General features: G+C 41.4%; 1 protein-coding gene across 2 annotated transcripts in view; it reads left to right on the top strand.

The window, feature by feature from the left end:
* Positions 1–1758: 1758 nt before the first annotated feature.
* The window catches only part of LOC117775690 (SH3 and PX domain-containing protein 2A-like), a 49065-nt gene continuing 32663 nt past the window's right edge, over positions 1759–18160 (top strand). For both annotated transcript variants that reach the window (XM_034609050.1, XM_034609049.1), the window contains exons 1-5: positions 1759–2227; positions 7823–7903; positions 13382–13457; positions 14298–14374; positions 15107–15198. In XM_034609050.1, coding sequence (XP_034464941.1) covers positions 2156–2227; positions 7823–7903; positions 13382–13457; positions 14298–14374; positions 15107–15198 — 398 coding nt within the window. In that variant the 5' untranslated portion in view covers positions 1759–2155. The remainder of the gene's footprint in view (positions 2228–7822; positions 7904–13381; positions 13458–14297; positions 14375–15106; positions 15199–18160) is intronic.

The following is an 18160-nucleotide window of genomic DNA, read 5'->3' as shown; positions in this document are numbered from 1 at the left end:
CAATGAAAAGTGTTGGACTAGAAGAAACCAGAAGAAACAATTAAATTAAAATAAAAGTAAGGTAGAAAGAGCTTACTATTTAAAAAAAAGTCAAATACAACACAATACTAAAACTATATACATTCAAAAGTACAGTGTGACATTCGTTGCAAATGTGGTAACAACTTTGTGTATGTATGGAGTGTGTGTGAATAAGTTACTGCTGAATAAGTTATAGCTGAAATATAATTGAAACCTGAAGTGCCGAGACGTCTTACACAAGCACAAACGCCACAATACGACTATAAAAGTGACAACACAACAAAAAAATAGCCAACTGCAAAGCCACATCATCACGAACGCGACGATGACAACACAGTCGTAAATGTCACAACTAGGGCTGAGCCAATTATCATAAAATGTATGATTATTATTATTGATATTGTTATTAATATATATTATCATTATATGATTCAAATGCTATTTTAAGTAAGAGATATGGGATGCTTTTACTTTGGTCACTTAATGTTTCTATTTCCTCTTCGGGCTGGTCTGTCAGTGGCGAGCTTGACTGGGTTGTTTAACGGATCTGTTTCCTGGATCTCCTCTCGCCGCCTCATGATGGGCTCTGCTCTCTGGCTCAGCCCCTTGCCTCTAGTACGCATGCTACTTGTCGTCATGAGGAGGAAAAAATTATACAAGTTTCACATTTTAACCCCATGTAGACCCACACTGTGTGAGAAGACGTCAGGTGGTGCCCAATAAGATGATTCACAGTAATCCAGCAGTCATCAGTGGTGGAATCACTCCTATGATTGAAAATTCTCTCGATGAACAACTTCCTCCTATTGTGAATAAATACTTTCACAAATAAATACTTCTACTTAAAAACCATTTTTATTTTTACATTGTGGATAAAGAGTTTGGATAAAGAGCATGAAGAGCTTGTAAAATATGATTCTTTGTTATAGATTTAAACTGCCCAACAGTATATACAAGTAGAGCTGAAACATAACAACACTAATGTTATGCTGTAATATCGGTTGTAACAGTGCACTAATGCACTAAGACAAGTGTAATTACACATGTTTTTCTGTAAAAATACAACTTCCTCATTGTATGATCCACATTTTCAATGCATGATTTTTACTTGTAATGGACTACTTTTTCTTTTTTTTTAAACTAGAAACTATAGCTGTCATATATAGTACAATATTAGTAGTCTAGTAAAGTAGTATAAAGTGGCCAAAACTACTACTAAAGTTACTTTGCTCCACTCTGCTCTAGAGCACATAACAAATCATAATATTCACTATTAAGCCATATTTTTTAAACGAATTTTGTTATCAGCGCCCCCGTGTGGGAAGATAAATTAAATGTTATTCCATGCTCGCCCACTAGGAGGGGGCAAAGCCATTCACCACATGTTGAAATCAGCTCCATGCGAGTTTAGGTGCTGTGGGAAATTCTAAAGCTCCTTTAAAGTTTTAACTACATAGACAAACTTTATCTTTATATGCAGCTGTTATTTTTTTTTATAGATATACTTGCCAATATTCATACAAACAGTTTTCATGAAAATAGCTAAGTGTTGATTAATAAATAAATCTATTTAGTTTGGTACAGCCCATTGTGGGCAGCAGGGGGAACACTTGAACGCAACACCACTCTCTTTTCCATCTGCTTTCTATGAAGAAACAAACCGAGCAGTCAACATGTCTTCTGTCTAAAATGTGTTCTCAACCCTCTGAGCTTTTATTGTGTGACTTTGGTTCAGTTCCCACACGTGAGAGACTCCCGGTGTGACTTCACTTCTTCAGGGGGCTCCTGGGCTGTGGTGTCCGGCCAGCTGAGGCGGGACCGCCCCGTGTACGCGCCCACATGCCCCGGCTCCGTTTCCGTACTGCACCGGGGCTGAGGGTCCAGCCCAGAGGGAGGGGAGGTGCCACTCAGCGCCAGGGTGACTGCGTTGCCATGTTCCATCAGGAGCTCAGAAGCGCCCACACCGCCTGACACCGACAGTCCGAGGAGCCTCCACTTCCACCGGCCTCGCCTCTCTCCTGGATGTCCTCACGGGGAACTGCTCCCTCATGGTTTCTGACTCCTCGCGTCGTTTTCATGGGTGAACTTCTTCGTTTGTTGTAGTTTTTCTCGGTGCAAATCGTGTTCGGTCAAGATGCAGCTCCGCACGGTCCTTGACGTTAATGTTGTGGATGTGCAGAAGAGAAGGAACCCGTCCAAACATTATGTAAGTTGTCCTTTTTTTTATTCTGTCTCTCTCAGATCATGGCTGTGGAACTTTTCTTTTCTTTATTTACTCACTTATCTACGATTTTCGATCTACTTTTTACTTTCTTACTCACTTACTTTTTACTTTCTTACTCACTTTCTTACTTACTTACTTACTTACTTACAAATGTAGGCTCCACATTGTATATTTACCACCTACACTGAAATTGCTGCCATGCTAACAGCTCTATGGAAGTGTGTGTACACTGTTGCATGTGTTTGCCATGAAAGTCTTGGTGCCCAGAGGATGAACCCCTGTTGACTCCAGGGATTTAAGATTGAGCTAAACATTACAGTTAATAATAATAATAAACTTTATTTGTATAGCAGCTTTCATACAAGAAATGCGTCCTTTAAATACAATAGATAAAATCATGTTTATTAAAATAAAAACATGTTAAAATGTAATTTATACAAAATATATACCACAGTTTGGCTTTATTTCACACTCATAGGTCCATTGTTTCCTAAAATAAGATGAGTAGTGTCGTCTCAGGCCGATGATCACAGTCAATTAATCGAAACATGAGTTTATGCATGATATTCTTCAGCAGAGCATGAAAGTTGTGTACATGGCTCATCACAAACATGGCTTGAACTTGTCTGTCAATGGAAGCTTGAACAAAACTCTGAATGCATCATAATATACCACCTGAAGCTTTTATTTTTATTTGCAATAACTATAGGTGCACCACAAGTTCATGTCTTTGAGTAAATTGTGGATAGATTGATGACATTGTATATGTAACTAGACATCTGAAGTTCAAAAGTTAAATTTGTGTTAGATTTCCCCTAATAGGCTACTACAGGAGAGCCAAAAACTTATCCACCATGCTCTGCTGTGATTTGTGCGCATTGGCACATGTTAGCATGCTCAAATGCTAAGCTAAGATAACAATTATGGTAAACACACAGGTAAATATCACACCTGCTGAACATCAGCAAGTTAGCATGTTCAGTGGAGTCTACAGCTCTACTTGTTTGAGCTTCTGCTTTAAAGAGGCTGTTTTTGTTGTTGCTAAATGCTAACATTGCTAATAATGACAATGCTAACATGCTAATGTTTAGCAGTTTGATGTTTACCAATGTGTTTACCAATTGTGTTTACCACGCCTCACCATCGTTAGCTCAGCATATCGTGTTCGCACTAAGCATAAGCACAAGCTCCACAGATCACTGACAGCTGCACCTAAATTCATATTTAATCATCCCCCCCCCCCCCCCCCCCCCCCCCCCCCCCCCCCCCCCCCCCCCCCCCCCCCCCCCCCCCCCCCCCCCCCCCCCCCCCCCCCCCCCCCCCCCCCCCCCCCCCCCCCCCCCCCCCCCCCCCCTTGCAGTCACAAATATTGTTATTGTTTAGAAACAGTTTTTTTCTAATTAAGAAAAAGGAAGGAAGTGTGTTTGGGGAAATCTCAGAAATGTCTCAGCAGCTAGAGCCCTGTCAGGGGAAAGAGAGAAGAAGTAAACAAACTCAGGCTGTAGCTTACAATCCAGTGACGTAAAGGAGTATGTGGCATAACCTCATCTAAACAGACCAAAGTGATAATTGCAGGTAAACGTTAAAACGCGGTTACAGGACAACCCAGGAGATGTGTATGCTGTACCAGGGGAAAAAAATAATTTCAGTTTGACTTAAAATTTTTGTTGAGACTATGTGCTTCAGTCTGTGGTCAGAAAGTTCTGCAGATCAGTATTTAGCCCCGGGCACAACACCAAGCCTTAAAACAGTTATGTAAAAATGTAGAACGCAACATGTACTATCCCACAATCCACGTGTCAGCATTATGGAAAAAGTCTCCTCCTTACACTGATGCTATCTGTGATCATCAATCCTGTTCAGAAACTAACATGTTGTAGGTAACCGAGTATGGTCACCCCCCCCCCCCCACACACACACACACACACACAAGTACATGAAAGTAAAAAAGAAATTGAAATTGAAGAGTTGCATAAAACAACTTTTTCTTGCACAAAGAAGGTCATAGTCTCAATTGGTCAAAACCTTTTTTTATCACCTGTTAGTTACAGTTCGGAGATATTAGCTGGAAGGAAACTCTGTAGCAGTTCTTTTAAAATAGCATGGGTCATACTTATCTAATTTGCTGCAGGGAATGTACCATCCTGGTTTCTTTACACCCATATGAGAACCAGGCACGAGTTTTGCTTTGACCAGAGTGGACACATGCAAACATCATCAATGGGAACAATAGCAATGGGCTGGGATATGTTATATATGAACAAAGCTGTATAGACAGACAGTAGGAGGCCCCAGGAACTCAATATAATACTTGCTCCCAGACCATCAGTTGGGTGTAGCATATGTGATCAGGTGGCCAGTAAAGAGGGGCTTGATTCAGGAAACAAGCATGCACACAGTTTATTATCATCCATTGGAGGAAGACTATCTATTTCAAGGTGGGGTTGAAAAATAATTCTTTGAAGATGATGACGTTCTCCCGTTGGATAATGTCATCATCTTGTTGCTCTAGTTTTAGGGAGTTTGTTTTGACTTTCTTTCTCTAAACCAGCATCCAAAGATGAAGGTAGTTTAAATCCATCTCACTTTAGTTTGCATTTTTTACGACCTCTCTCTGTGGAGGCACAGGGGGAACTTTAAATGACAAGCAGATGGAAGATGTCTGTAGATTTGTCTGCCCAGACACATTTCGTCAGGGAGGTCCAGTAGCATGGGGAAATGACAACAGTGACTGAAGTAGAAAAAGTGTTGCCTGAGATGTTGGCAGCTGGCAGATGTTGTCGACATACATGCGAGTGGCTTTGTTTGGCTTTCTCACATCTTTTCGGAGGCGCATGTTTTTGTGGTCAATAAAATCCTGACAGAGATAAACAACCACAAAAAACGCTCCCAACAGCAAGACAGTTGAAGATTTTTCTCTGTCGTGAAAGAAACAAAACAATTCTCTCATCAACACGTCATAGTCAGACGAGTTGTGAGGGAGCTTGGTATTTTTAATGATCTGGATGATAACTCCGCAATTAACATTGCTCAAAAATCTAATTAAAAAAAAAAAAAAAGATTAAAAATCGAAATGGTAAGATTGTTGTCATGTTTAACAGATACAAACACGGACCATTGGTAGGTGTCAGGCCTGCTGGGTTTTGCAGTGTTCTGATAACAATGTCTCACTTCCCTTGTCCTGCTTGCTGATGACAGACCTCATTTCCCTGACCACATGAGGCCTTGGTCAGAAATTCTTAAACTTGCCAAGAATAAAACAGAGCTAAAACAAAAAAGCATTTGCAAAAAATACCTCTGTCATAATGTAATTAATATTGGTTCACTGTAGTAGTATAATCAACCAGTGTCCATTGTGTAACTGACAGCAAGTATGTGAAATGTTCACTGAATTCAAACAAGATTGTCAGATCCTTTTTTCTTGGATTGTGAGTTGCTGACATTCACACTATTTCCTTTATGATCTCAGCCACTCTAACTGAAAGATTGTGAATATAGTTAAAGCAATAGTTTAACATTTTAGGTAATAGGATTATTATACTATTGCTTTCAAAGCCTGTACATGTGTACATTAAAATGTTGTTTAGATATATCATGGAAAACTGGAAAATCAGGGGATCAATTCAGTCAACAGGATTCATCTGGGGACCATGACAGTTTAAAGCTGGATATGTCATTTTTGACGAGCCATCCACATTTGAGGATTGCCATTGTGAGCATGTTGTCATTCTTATGTTAGCCATTAGCACAAAGCATCGCTGTGCCAGTGAGTACAGCCTCACAGAGTCCAGCTGCTAACATGGCTGTAGGCGTGTGACTGCACAGTCTGGTCTTGGCATTATCTTAGTGACCTGACTAATCAGACCCCATGAGCCACGAGACATGCCTCAGCGGAACTGCAAAAAATCAATCAGTCCATCAGGTACAATTGGATTAATTAACCTGAGAGTTGGGATCAATTGCATCATCCATCTCCTGCTAGAGGGGAGGCTCCCAGAGGCCAGTAAACGCAGGGCTCAGACTTTCCCTCGGGACGGAAGCCGGAGGTGACGGTTGACTGGGAAGTCCCCTCAAGGGAAGAAGAAGAAGGACGAGAAGGAAAAAAATAAAATCTCATTATCTATGAGCTAAGCAACTGAAAATGCTTATCCGGTTTCAGAGAGGAAAGAAGCAGCCCTTTGTCTTTTGTACCCAATGTCAAAGTGTGACTTCCTCCCGGGGACTCCTGGCACTGGAGGCAAAGAGTGCATGGCAACTAGTCCCTGTTTACATACATTATAAGGGGGGATAGTTTCAAAAGAGAGGGTTTGTGCAGTTTACTCGCTGTCAAATACAAAGTTTAGCATTTAGAGTAAAAATGTGCCCGTCAGCTGTATATGATCACAAATGGTAATTTCACACAGATGGGCCCCACACACTCTCATATATGTTCACTCATCTGTGATGTTTACTTTTTTTTTTTAATCCGTCGTAAAAAGTGTAATTATTTAGCTTTTATTGCAGTGAGTTCATGAGTTTCCAACTGGTTCCAACCATCACAATAAATGTATGCTGTTGCCATAAGTGTTACTGAAATATTAGCTTCATTTGAAGTTGGTTGTTGCAGCATAGGTTGTACTGTCACATTAGAACATATAAACGTGGCTCATGGTTCGTCTGGGATGTCTCTTGACCTCACACACCCTCGCTTTAAGCCATGCTGTTGCCTGAATCCACAGAATTTGGTCGTGCTGCCTGCACCTAATTAGCAAGCTGCCGTAGGACTGGTTCTGCCTCGGTGCACACTCTCGTAATGAACTGTGCGCTGAATGAGGACTGCATTTCAAACAAGTAACTGATGTCCTTGCAGATTGCCACCATATGTGTAAATACGGCTTTTGTAAACACTCTTGTGCCATGCACCGAGATGGAAATGCATGAGGTGCAGCCATCTGTTTCTGAACCTCGGGGCGTTCACGATTGTTGTGTGGGCCCTTTATTGCCGTGGTGAATAAAGGATTTATTTTGGGAAAACATCTGGCAGCAGCGTTTTGTTCTATAAATGACTGATGTCTGCCAAGGTAAAGATATTCCCATCTCAGCTCCTGTATGGGTAAACACTTCTTCCCTGTCATTATTCATGGTGATAGATAGAAGTGCTGGAACGGGAGCGTCATTTGTTTCCACCGACTCCGGTGGACGTTGTAAAAGAAAAATGCAAAGGTGTGAAATGCATCATGTCAAATGACAGCACCACAGCTTCTTGTTATTAAACCTGTAGAATTAAATTATATATTTGAACCACCCACATTGTATCAGCTGCACTCAAAACAAATACAATCCATTATGTATACTTTTAATAAATGACCACATACTTGAAATCTATTGAACCTCCTATTGACCATCTGATTGTTTTCCAATGTGTGACGTAGACTCAAGATCTTAATGAGTTTATTTGACCCTCGGTGACCTGTTGAAGTTAAGTCAGGAGGGAATGCACTTTGTGTCATTAGGACAGGTCGACCTAAAGCGGTGTTATCTTTTGACAAAGTGACATTGTTCCTAATGAGCCTCTCTTGTTTGTGCTTCTCTTCCTAGGTGTACCTCATCAATGTCACTTACTCCGACACCACTTCCCATGTCATCTACAGGAGATACAGCAAATTCTTTGAACTACAGGTACAGTGCACAAGCAACACAACCACACGTGCTCTTATCGCTTTGATTTATTAGAAGTTGCTCAAAAGGCAGTAAAGCTTTAAATAGTGTGTTAAGAATGGGCTTAACATGAATCTTCATATTAAACTGTTAATCTGAAAGGTCAGTTTGACCTTTTGCTCGTCTGCTGGAAGGCGGCTTAGTGAAAGGTCTCATTTAAGCCTCCAGGAGCTCGCTCGGAAAAAGGGAAGCGGGGGAAATCCAGTCAGGGACGCAGGAAAAAAACATGACCTCAGCGAGCATGCAGAATGCCGCATGGATATGCCACAGGGTTTTGTGAGGGATCCTGTAGCCTTTAGTGAAAGTTTAGCATTTATGTCAGTGACTCAAGATTAAAATTCAATCTCACAGAGCTGAATTGTCCATAACACAGGTTATTTTTAAGGAAGATAACAAACCTAGTCAAACTAAACAACCTGAACACCAGTGTGAGGGTTTAAACTTAAATCAGTGCATACCTTATCAAGCATTCCCTTGTACTGTCTTCAACTCTGCTCTGATTGCGCTCCCTGCCAGACTGCACTTTACAGTGCCGCGGCTGTGGTGGGCCGGCCCTGTTGAAGGCAGTAGAGGAAACCCTTTGTTCTCTGGTCTCTTGCTAATAGCCAGGAAAAGTCTGCCCTGGTCTATTTGATGGAAACAGAGCTCCTCTCCTGTCTCTGTAAACATTAGTCTTGTCCACAGATCCCCACTGCCGGGGTGTGTTTGTCTGGCCATGCTAATCCACAGAGAACAACAGCCCACAGCTGTCTATACAGAATGGGCGTGTTATTTCTCCTTATATGAACATATAGGTGAACGTAGCCATATAGATGAGATCTGGTTAAAAAAAAACACAAACGTATTGTCTCGCTTCTAGATGATGTGATCAGGTGCTTAAAAATATTTTTTGTGGAAATCAATATACGTAGAAGGAGGATGTAGTTTCCGTAACGTTAGCACCAATCCCAGAATGCACTAATGGAAATAAAGAGAAAGTTGTGGTCAGGAAAGGGTTGGGGGGGTTGGGATAATGAACACTTTTGGGCCCTTGAATTTAAAGAATGACAGGAGGATGCTTTCCATTGGGACTACAGATCTCCTTATGCTTTCAATAATGTGGAGTAAAATGAAAATGAAAACATTTGACTTTTCATCAGGCGCAAACTGAGCTTGTGTTTGTGTGTCTGCGAACTGACACCTACAATCTTTTTCCACACTCAGCATAGCTCAATGTCTTCGCAGCACAATTGCGTGTTTTATGTTCACTCGGCACTGGCGGAGGAAAGAAAAAGAGAAGCATTTTACACCCTTGGCCTGACAAATGTGACCATGATCTCATCTGATAAAAATTAATTCAGAATGGAAAGTTAAGTAAGGTCGCAGAACAAGAAACGCCTTCTAAGCAGTGGCCAGTCGCTCGGGTTATGTCGAGCGTCAGACGGCGCCGTACAACTGGTCATATAAAAACTCCTCGTCAAAAACTGGCAGCTTTGTCTGGTCTTGTCTTTTTAAGGTGAAGCAGCCATATTCGTTGCCAAATGGACGTCGAGGAGGGCACTCATCAGTAATGATTTAAACCTCTCCAGTGCACGAAACAAAACTCTTAACAGCTCCACTGGGAAGCCATTATCATAAATTATCGGGATTCCCTTCTCCTCTTTATCTGTTTCCTTTCTCTCTTAGTCTCTCCTGCTGACTTGAAGTGAAGGTGTGCTCTTTGTAATGCATGTGCAGAGTTAAGTACATTGATTCCTTGGTTCAGAGACAATTGTTTTCATGTTGACAACTGCTGAGCCTGAAATCCACCAAACGCTGTTTCTGGTGTCGAAGGGAAATGTTTCTGACCCGCACACAATCGACGTGAGCAGAATTGGTCACTGTCTCATACGGAGTTTACCGACAGACAGATGGAAGTCAGCAACCCCCCCCTCTGCACCCTTTAGCCACAGCGGACCAGAGCACATGGGCCAGAGCATTCCTCAGGAGATTGTGGAGTGCGCAATCTGGCTGGTTTCCTTCTGGACACAAAGTTGCCTAAAAATCTGTAGCTGTCATTATGTTTGGATCGGGGAGTCGGAGTAAGTTCAGCTCTACCCTGTCCACATTATAATTTGTCTGGCCTACATTCCTAATATAACATGGAACTTTAACTAGGTTATGTTTCTCAAAAAAACTGTTGTTGATCAAGGGCTGCTCTGCTGGCGTATTAAGGAAGACAAACCAACTGGATGAGAATACACTGAAGGTTTTAATTACAATAAAGAGTAATCGATTTATGAATTACACCACTGCAACAATATTTTCACTGTTCTCAAAACATGTATGAACACAGCAGCAAACGATTAGTTTCGATATTTATTAATGTGATAATTATTTTCTCCATCAAACATGAGAACACAGTAAAAACAATGCCAATCACATATCTTGCACAGTGTGACATTAAATTTTTTAACACTCTAAACCCCAATATTTAATTTACTATCATATATATTTTTTGGGGATAGTTTCATTGATGAATTGACTAATAGTTGTCTGATTTAAACTAATACAGAACCAGAAATATCATCTATTTAATTCCAAGCATTCTTCTCCCCTGAGCTCTGACAGTCTCACTTTCTGCATCAGGTCTCACCATCAATAATCTTTAATATGATTTAAAGTGCTGCCTTTTAATCTTTTTAAATCCAGCTGGAGTCTGTTTTATGAATCTGTGATGCCTGTCATTGTTTTACTTAATCTATGTCATATTTACTTATCTTCTATATGTCTTTTAACATGTTTTTATTTTCCACACAGTCTTTTCTCTTGTAATTGTACTCCTTGTCTTTTTATCAATACCATACATATTTTAACACTCTAAATCTGACTTGTCTTCACTTGTAAAAGCATGATGCCTAGCCTACATAATATATGATGCAACTCAACCACTGAAATTTCTTCGAGTGGGTTGTGGTAGCAAGAGGCTAATGCAGGCCCAAGATGCCTACGTCCTTTTTGAGATGAGGAGCAGGCTACAGAAGTCTGCTAATCTTGTTTCTTCTAAATTCAAACCCCAAAGTCTCAGTTCTCATTGTTTTCATCCCTAACTGACACTGAATCAGGAGACTAAGATCAAATTAGCCCATGGGCTGCAGATATGAAGACTTAATGTGACACACATGTGAGTTCTTATACATGTTTTCTGTAAAATGATGACATGAACCTTTTGAAAACGACTTGTACAATAAAATGTGATTCTCTGCCTGTTACTCAAAACAAAATGGTCTGTTTCACCATAATCTCTCTGCAGTAAACAACTGTCAAGTCGATGTGAAACACAACCCAGAGATGGAGTCAGATTGTTTTCCCACTCAAACATTCCTCCAAAACTCCCCCCGGCATGAGATTCTTCTGCAAGCAGTTTCTTTGTCCGTTGCACAGTGCAGTGTCCTCATTGTCTGTTCCTCCCTCCACACTCCTGCGAGTGCAATCAAGTTTAAATGCTCCAGATTATTGTCATTACAGTTTTTCAGGAGCTGTTTGGGTTCGCCCGTCACCATAATTCATGTCCACAATGTCACAATGCTAAATAAAGATGTGTTTGGTGACCGAGGGCTGAGTGTTCTCTCTTTCTCTGGCATTTATTTCACTACACTCATTATCAAGAGTGTGTGGAAAGAGGCATGGGAAATGTGATGACATCATAGCACCTGTTGCCACGCCGACATGTTCATTTTCCCAGTGGGAACAGTTGGCTGACGCTGCAGCTCAATACGCTGAAGTATCCTGTGCAGAATTAAAGCGAGCAGCACAGAGAAAACACAGCATCTCTGGTCCCTGAAGCCATCCGAATTTTAAGGTGTATGAAATATGAGCGATGTTTGGCCCAAGTTTTGTGCTGTTGCTATAGTAACGGCCTCCACACCTGTCCCGCGGAAGCCGTGAGAGTATCCAGGCAGGTCCCTGGTGGTGATGTCACCATCTTCAGCCGCGGCGGTTTCTGAAGGCGATGAGTGAACGCTCACGTCTTACAGGGAGTAGCTCGTTCAACTGGGAGCCTGATAACATGATTAGTGGGCAATTAGTGTGTCAGACAAAGGCTGAAGTCGCAAACATGATGTTGCAACAACTGAGATGTTTGGAAATTACAGTCTTTGTTGTGAAATTGTATCATTGCCGTCGGGTTCTAAAGAAAAAACTGTCTGGTTTATATTGAGTTTTAGCAGCGTTAAACTCTTAGATCAGATCTTACCATGACATGTTAATGTGCAGGTGTGGGTTAACCAGTGCTTTTCTTAACACTCAGCCCTTTTACTCTGACCCTAAAACACAACAAAGACGGCTGTTCCCTTAAAAAGACATGTTTTCCCGTTTGCTGTCTGTATTTCGGAGGAGGGGGAACGCCGTGCCCCGAGGCAAACATAGAGGTTTCGCAAAGGCAGCAAAATGAGTGCCGAAAAGAAAGAAACCACAAGAAGAGAAACCCAACCGCCTCTTACTGGAGAGTTTCTACAAACAACTCCTAAAGGCCCAGACAGTGTGGATCCAACATTACCCTCCGAGCTCCTTTCTGTTTGTCCACCTGGTTCTTTTTGGCTCAGGCGAGACCAAGACTAGTTTCCCGGGCCTCCTCCCAGTCGAGTGCGCTTTAACTTGCACTGTTAGTGGAGCACATCTGGAACGAGGCAGGACTGAATCGTGTGTGTGTGTGTGTGTGTGTGTGTGTGTGTGTGTGTGTGTGTGTGTGTGTGTGTGTGTGTGTGTGTGTGTGTGTGTGTGTGTGTGTGTGTGTGTGTGTGTGTGTGTGTGTGTGTGTGTGTGTGTGTGTGTGTGCGCGTGCAATTATGCTATTGCCATGATTTATTCAAAGAGGAAACTAGAATCTCTCGTCCATGATTTAATACAGACACATATTTAACACATTTGCAATACAGGTTTTTACAGGAAATTCTGCTGTCATCATTAAAGACTTGACAGAGCACACTTTATTTCCATGATCTCTGTCCAGTTATCTGCTCTGTATCTCTGAATGGATCATTCCTGTTAATGGGCACGTATCACATGTTAACATCAAAGTCTTCATTATCTCCTCTGATGGCCTCCTAAGATCCTCAAGTGGAACTCAGATAAGTGCGGGTGATGTAACCTCGTCTCCTCTCCTCAGCGATCAAAGTGAAACCGTTGGCAGTGTCACGACACAGAAGCTTTTCAGGCGAGATGTAATTACACCCTGTGTTGAGATCATGTACTGTAACAAGGAGGTCAACTGTTCCTGGAGAGTTTGCGACCTTTTCCTTTTGTTTCTATTCTCATCTATGATTCCCCCACTTTCAACTTTTGATTGATAAACTTGTGGTAGCTAAAATGTGGCAGAGAGAAGCAGTGAGAAGACAGAGATTGTTTATACGTTTATGTTTTATACTTTTGCTGCACGATTCATGCTTCCGTCTCTCTTTACTTTCTCCCTCACTCTTGCAGATGCGAATCCTCGACAAGTTCCCGATCGAGGGAGGACAGAAGGACCCCAAAAAGAGGATTATTCCCTTTTTGCCAGGTGATACACACACAGCAACTTTGACATAGTGTCACATCAATTTTAGATTTATTCATAAGAGGACAACAGATGATTGTTAGGAAACCTACTGCTTTGCATTCTTGTATTAGACTGGACTCCATCCAGGCCGAATCAATTTGTGGTTTGCCATGTAGGTAGGAGGGAAGCAGAGAAGGACTTGCCTATTCTGGTAAAGTCTGTGTGAGCCAGAGCAGAGGAGGGCAGTGAACAGAGCCTTTGTTAGATAAGCTGTGCTGCTTTAATATCTGCACCATTTTACTGGCAGTGTGGCTTTCGTGCCTTTAGACACTGATATTGACGGTCAGAGATGGAAAGTGAGGAATCATGCTCATTAATTTATAGGACGTTTTTACAATCAATCTTGTATCATTAAGAAATTAATCTTTGAAGCATTTATTCATTTATCATTTATTTTATTCTACTTTCTTTTTTTGTATCTGACATCATGATGTCAAAAGAAGGGAAAACATGTTCTTTCTACAGAACCATGACCAGCTACTAATACACTAATGAATAATTTACACGTTTGCCTTTTAACATGTTAATCATGATCTCTCTTTATCAGTGACACATTGATGCTACCATTCATCCAAACTGAGTTATTCACACATTGACATTTATGTCCCACCATCAGTACTGTCTGATGGGAATAGTGAGGATTGTGCCGGACATGCTGGTGTCTTTGTTAATGCATGAATATTAATAAAGTTTATTCATAAATATCAGACATCTTTTCTTCTGTTTGATGATCTGACATTTTATTATATAATATTTTTTGGATGTGTACTGTATGTGTGACAGTGCCCTGTTTTCCTTCAGGTAAAGTCTTGTTTCGCCGAAGTCACATCAGAGATGTGGCCGTCAAAAGACTGAAGCACCTGGATAATTACTGCAAAGTAAGACTCTGTCTCATCATCTCCTTTTGTGTCCAAGCTCCAACACCTCATGCTCTACTCCCTGAACATTGGCTGCTGTATTTTCAAGGCAAGCCTCAGCATTTATCTCCTCCACCAGCCTCGACAGGAAAGCAACTGCTCTATCTGTGCTGGTCATTTCCTGTCACCAATGTAAATAGGCAGCCTATAAAGGAAACGAGGGAAATGGGGGCACAGAGGAGTAGGACAGAATCAAGAAGAATGAATCAGCTGAGTTAACGTGTTAGCAGTGAAGGCAGGCGGCTCGCTGGCCCTCTTACGTTCACGAGGTCAGAGACGGGAATGTGGGTCAGGTGCGTTGCCAAGTGTGGCAGCAGTTTTCATTTAGAGGAACTGAACGAGATTTGCCGTGAAGGCAAGAAGCTTAAAGACAACAAAAGTAGATTTATTTTCAATATTGTTCCTATAACGGTGTATTTAAGTGGGCTGAAGTATCTCATTTCTTAAATATCTGTGCAGGTTGTTCCAATTCATCACCTCGGTGTGTTTTCCTTTGTTTAAACCCTCTCTCTCAGCTCAGAGCCCTCTTCCTTCCCTTCCACGCCCTCGATATCTCCGCCTGTGTGCTTCTCCTGTTTACTGACTGTACAATGACAGTATAGTTATAAGTGTTATAAACTGAACACTCCATGCCATTTAAGCTTTTAAACACCTGTTTTTTGTTTCAACACTATACCGCCTCCTCTACCACAGGCTCTGATGAAGCTTCCCTCCAACCTTTCCCAAAGTGAGGAGGTCCTGACGTTCTTTGAGACCACATCTGACGACCTCAACCCTCCACCAGAGTGAGTAGCTATTATCTTTAGTAAATCATAAGCTGAGCAATAGCACAATAGTATCTACATGAGCTGTTAGATACCAAACATTGCCCTCTGGTGGGTAGTGAATACAGCAGCAGACTGTTTGTGTGATTCAGCAATCGGGACAGACCCCTCTCAACCCGGGTTGACCCATCTTGATCCGCAGGCTTTGCTGTGTCTCAGAGATGATTGATTGGTCCTGGCTGAGAGGGGGACTGAGTTTTATTAATAATGTTTTCAAGGGGGTGACACCTGATCCCAGAACAAATGCCTGAGGATCAGTGGTGTCATGATCGTGTCATGAGTGCGGCTGGGTTCAAGTCTCGGAGCAGATGAGGCTCTCAGGCTAGTCATCTGTCATACTCAGTTCAAAGTCAGTGTGGGAGTAATTACAGAGCGGCTGCTAAATTACTTTTTGTTTTAAATGCCGTTCTCTCCTTTGCCTCACGTTCACTGAAATATGTCTCGGATCGTATTTTTCGAGCTAAGATATAAATTTGACCTTGTCGCATGTTGTTTTGTGCACTTCCCAACTCGAGGAGACAAATGTGGTGAAGTAAACCTCTTGAGTGGTCTCCCCACAACCACCACGACCACCACCTCTAACCCCCCCAAACCCCACACATGCTAATCCACTTCAAGTGTGATCCTCCTCCGGGCCTCGCAGACAGTCCAGCACAGCTTAAATTGAGACGTTGATGTCTGAGAGCTGTGCCACCCAAGTGCTCAGCTCACTACTGGGTGATCTGGACCATTTCAAAAATGACTTTTATGGTGTTATTGTGTGTCACAAGCTCGCAAGAAGACAGAGGAGGTAATCCCGTGATGCCATGAGATGACACTGTGTGAGGTATGGTGAAGAAACATTCATCATTTAAATGTCAAGTGTTTAAAATGGACTGGGAAAACAACTAAAACAAAATGTAATCAGATTTAGAGCGCAATTAGGAAGGATAATTCAAAAAGAGCATTGAGAATAAGAGCCTGTTTTTCCTGCTCTGATGATATTAAAAATGTTCTGTTGAATACAGGCTGTAAAAACTGTTAAACTTGTCGCTATTACTCCAACATATCTCTGTTACAGTGATACGTTATGAGACAAATCACATGAAAAACAACATTTTCTCTTAGATGAAGAATAGTTCATATTTAGTTTCAGTCACTGTTAACATCAGCAATGTGTTTGCCAAGCCCTCATCTGTTACTGCCATCTAATGGTCCAGAGGTGTCACTGCACCGACTAAAAAATGCATGTGATTTTGCTCCATCACAAGAGGGAGTCATGCAATAGCTCTGGCCGTATAGTTTCATGTTACATCAATGAAGGAGGTGCAGACAGATAATGTGCTATGTTGCTGTGTGGGAAGCTCTTTAGTAAAGGATAGGAAATATATTTTCTTGTGATCACTCAATTGTCGATCTCATCTATAGCAAAATTGAGTAATGTCACATCCCTGATCTTTTTGTTATGAACTGAAATTGTACAAATATTCAATTTCATTACCATGCTGCAATGAGTTGTTTTAAATCTTTTTCGCTGTGGAACAATGAATTCAACTAAAGATTTCCTCTTTTCAAGGTTTCAGCAGAGAAACTATTGGCTATAGAGACAAGTGCATTATAGGTAATGATAGGATCTCCACACGCTTGCAAAGGAAGGGGTTAGGGGAGCGGTATTCAGTGTTTTTCAATCTAAAACTTCATGGTGAGATGCCACTAAATTTGCTTGTCCACTGAAATGTGTCTTTTACTGCCCCAACTACGATGTGACTTTGGTTTGTACTCCATTTTTAGAGCGCTAATAAATACGCTCTTTATTAATGCCCGTGGGGAAATTTGTCCTTTGCATCCATCATCTGCATTCTAAACACTATTTTACTGCTGCTGAATCCCAGGTTGAACCAAACCAGCTCGTTTTTTATTTATTCACGTCATATCTTGTTGACAAGTTGATGGGCCTCTTCTCATATGGTTCATCTCTTTGATGCATTTGTACTTTAATGTGTCATCTCTCTGAAGGTTGGCTGGAGGGTTGATTCACATGCTGTAATATAACAGACATAAGCTCTAAATTACACTTGAGAGTCCTAGCAGGAAGTATTCTGTATACTGACTTAGATACGCAAAAATCAATAATCAAGACCTTTATCCACAGAGGAAAATCTACCTGAACGTATCAGTGAAGTGACTGCACTTCCTGTGCAATCAAGAAATCAATTCAAGGCCATTTGGCATCTTGCAACTAGAACATTTTTGTATTCTTATGCTAAAATTTATTGTGAATTGCTTGATGAATACGACCTGTTCATGGAGGGGTACATGTTTGTGTGGTTTATTTATTTGCATAACTGACCATTTAAGGCAGCTTTGTAGTTCTGATCTGTTTCTGGGCAACTTTCATTCACTAAAATGCTTCCAAAGAGTAAAAAGAAGAATTTTACACTAAAAGGCTGTCGTCAGAAAATAGTGACTGAGTAAACTTAAAAGCTTATTTGTACCAATATTCGTGAGAAAGATCTGAATCATTACTTTTCTGAAGAATATCCCCACAAACACTGCAGCTTCTCTGAGTGCAAGCCAGCTGCCCTCTGCTCTATCATAATGATTTCCTGCTCAATGACGTCGACCCATTGACCCCTGAGCTGGAGGTTACTCCTGCGGAGGTTAATCTGAGGTCAGGCTGGAGCGTCTGTGTAATGTATACGTGGGGCAGGGCAGACACTCCCATCCTGACTGAAAAAGAAATGTGAGCAAAGAACTAATATCTCACAAATTCCTCCTCTAATAGGCCCACCTACAAAGAGTAAGCTGCAGTTATGTGTTAACAGATGGTTATTCTCAACTAGAGGTTAAGATGGACTCTGACTTTCAATGATGTGTTCAGCCCAGTGTGCGCACATGTGTAGGTTTAGCTACATCAGAATACCAGAACAGTGTTGATAATAAA

Source organism: Hippoglossus hippoglossus, chromosome 15, assembly GCF_009819705.1.
Source record: "Hippoglossus hippoglossus isolate fHipHip1 chromosome 15, fHipHip1.pri, whole genome shotgun sequence".
Lineage (NCBI taxonomy): Eukaryota > Metazoa > Chordata > Actinopteri > Pleuronectiformes > Pleuronectidae > Hippoglossus > Hippoglossus hippoglossus.
This window is presented reverse-complemented; position numbering and strand designations above follow the sequence as displayed.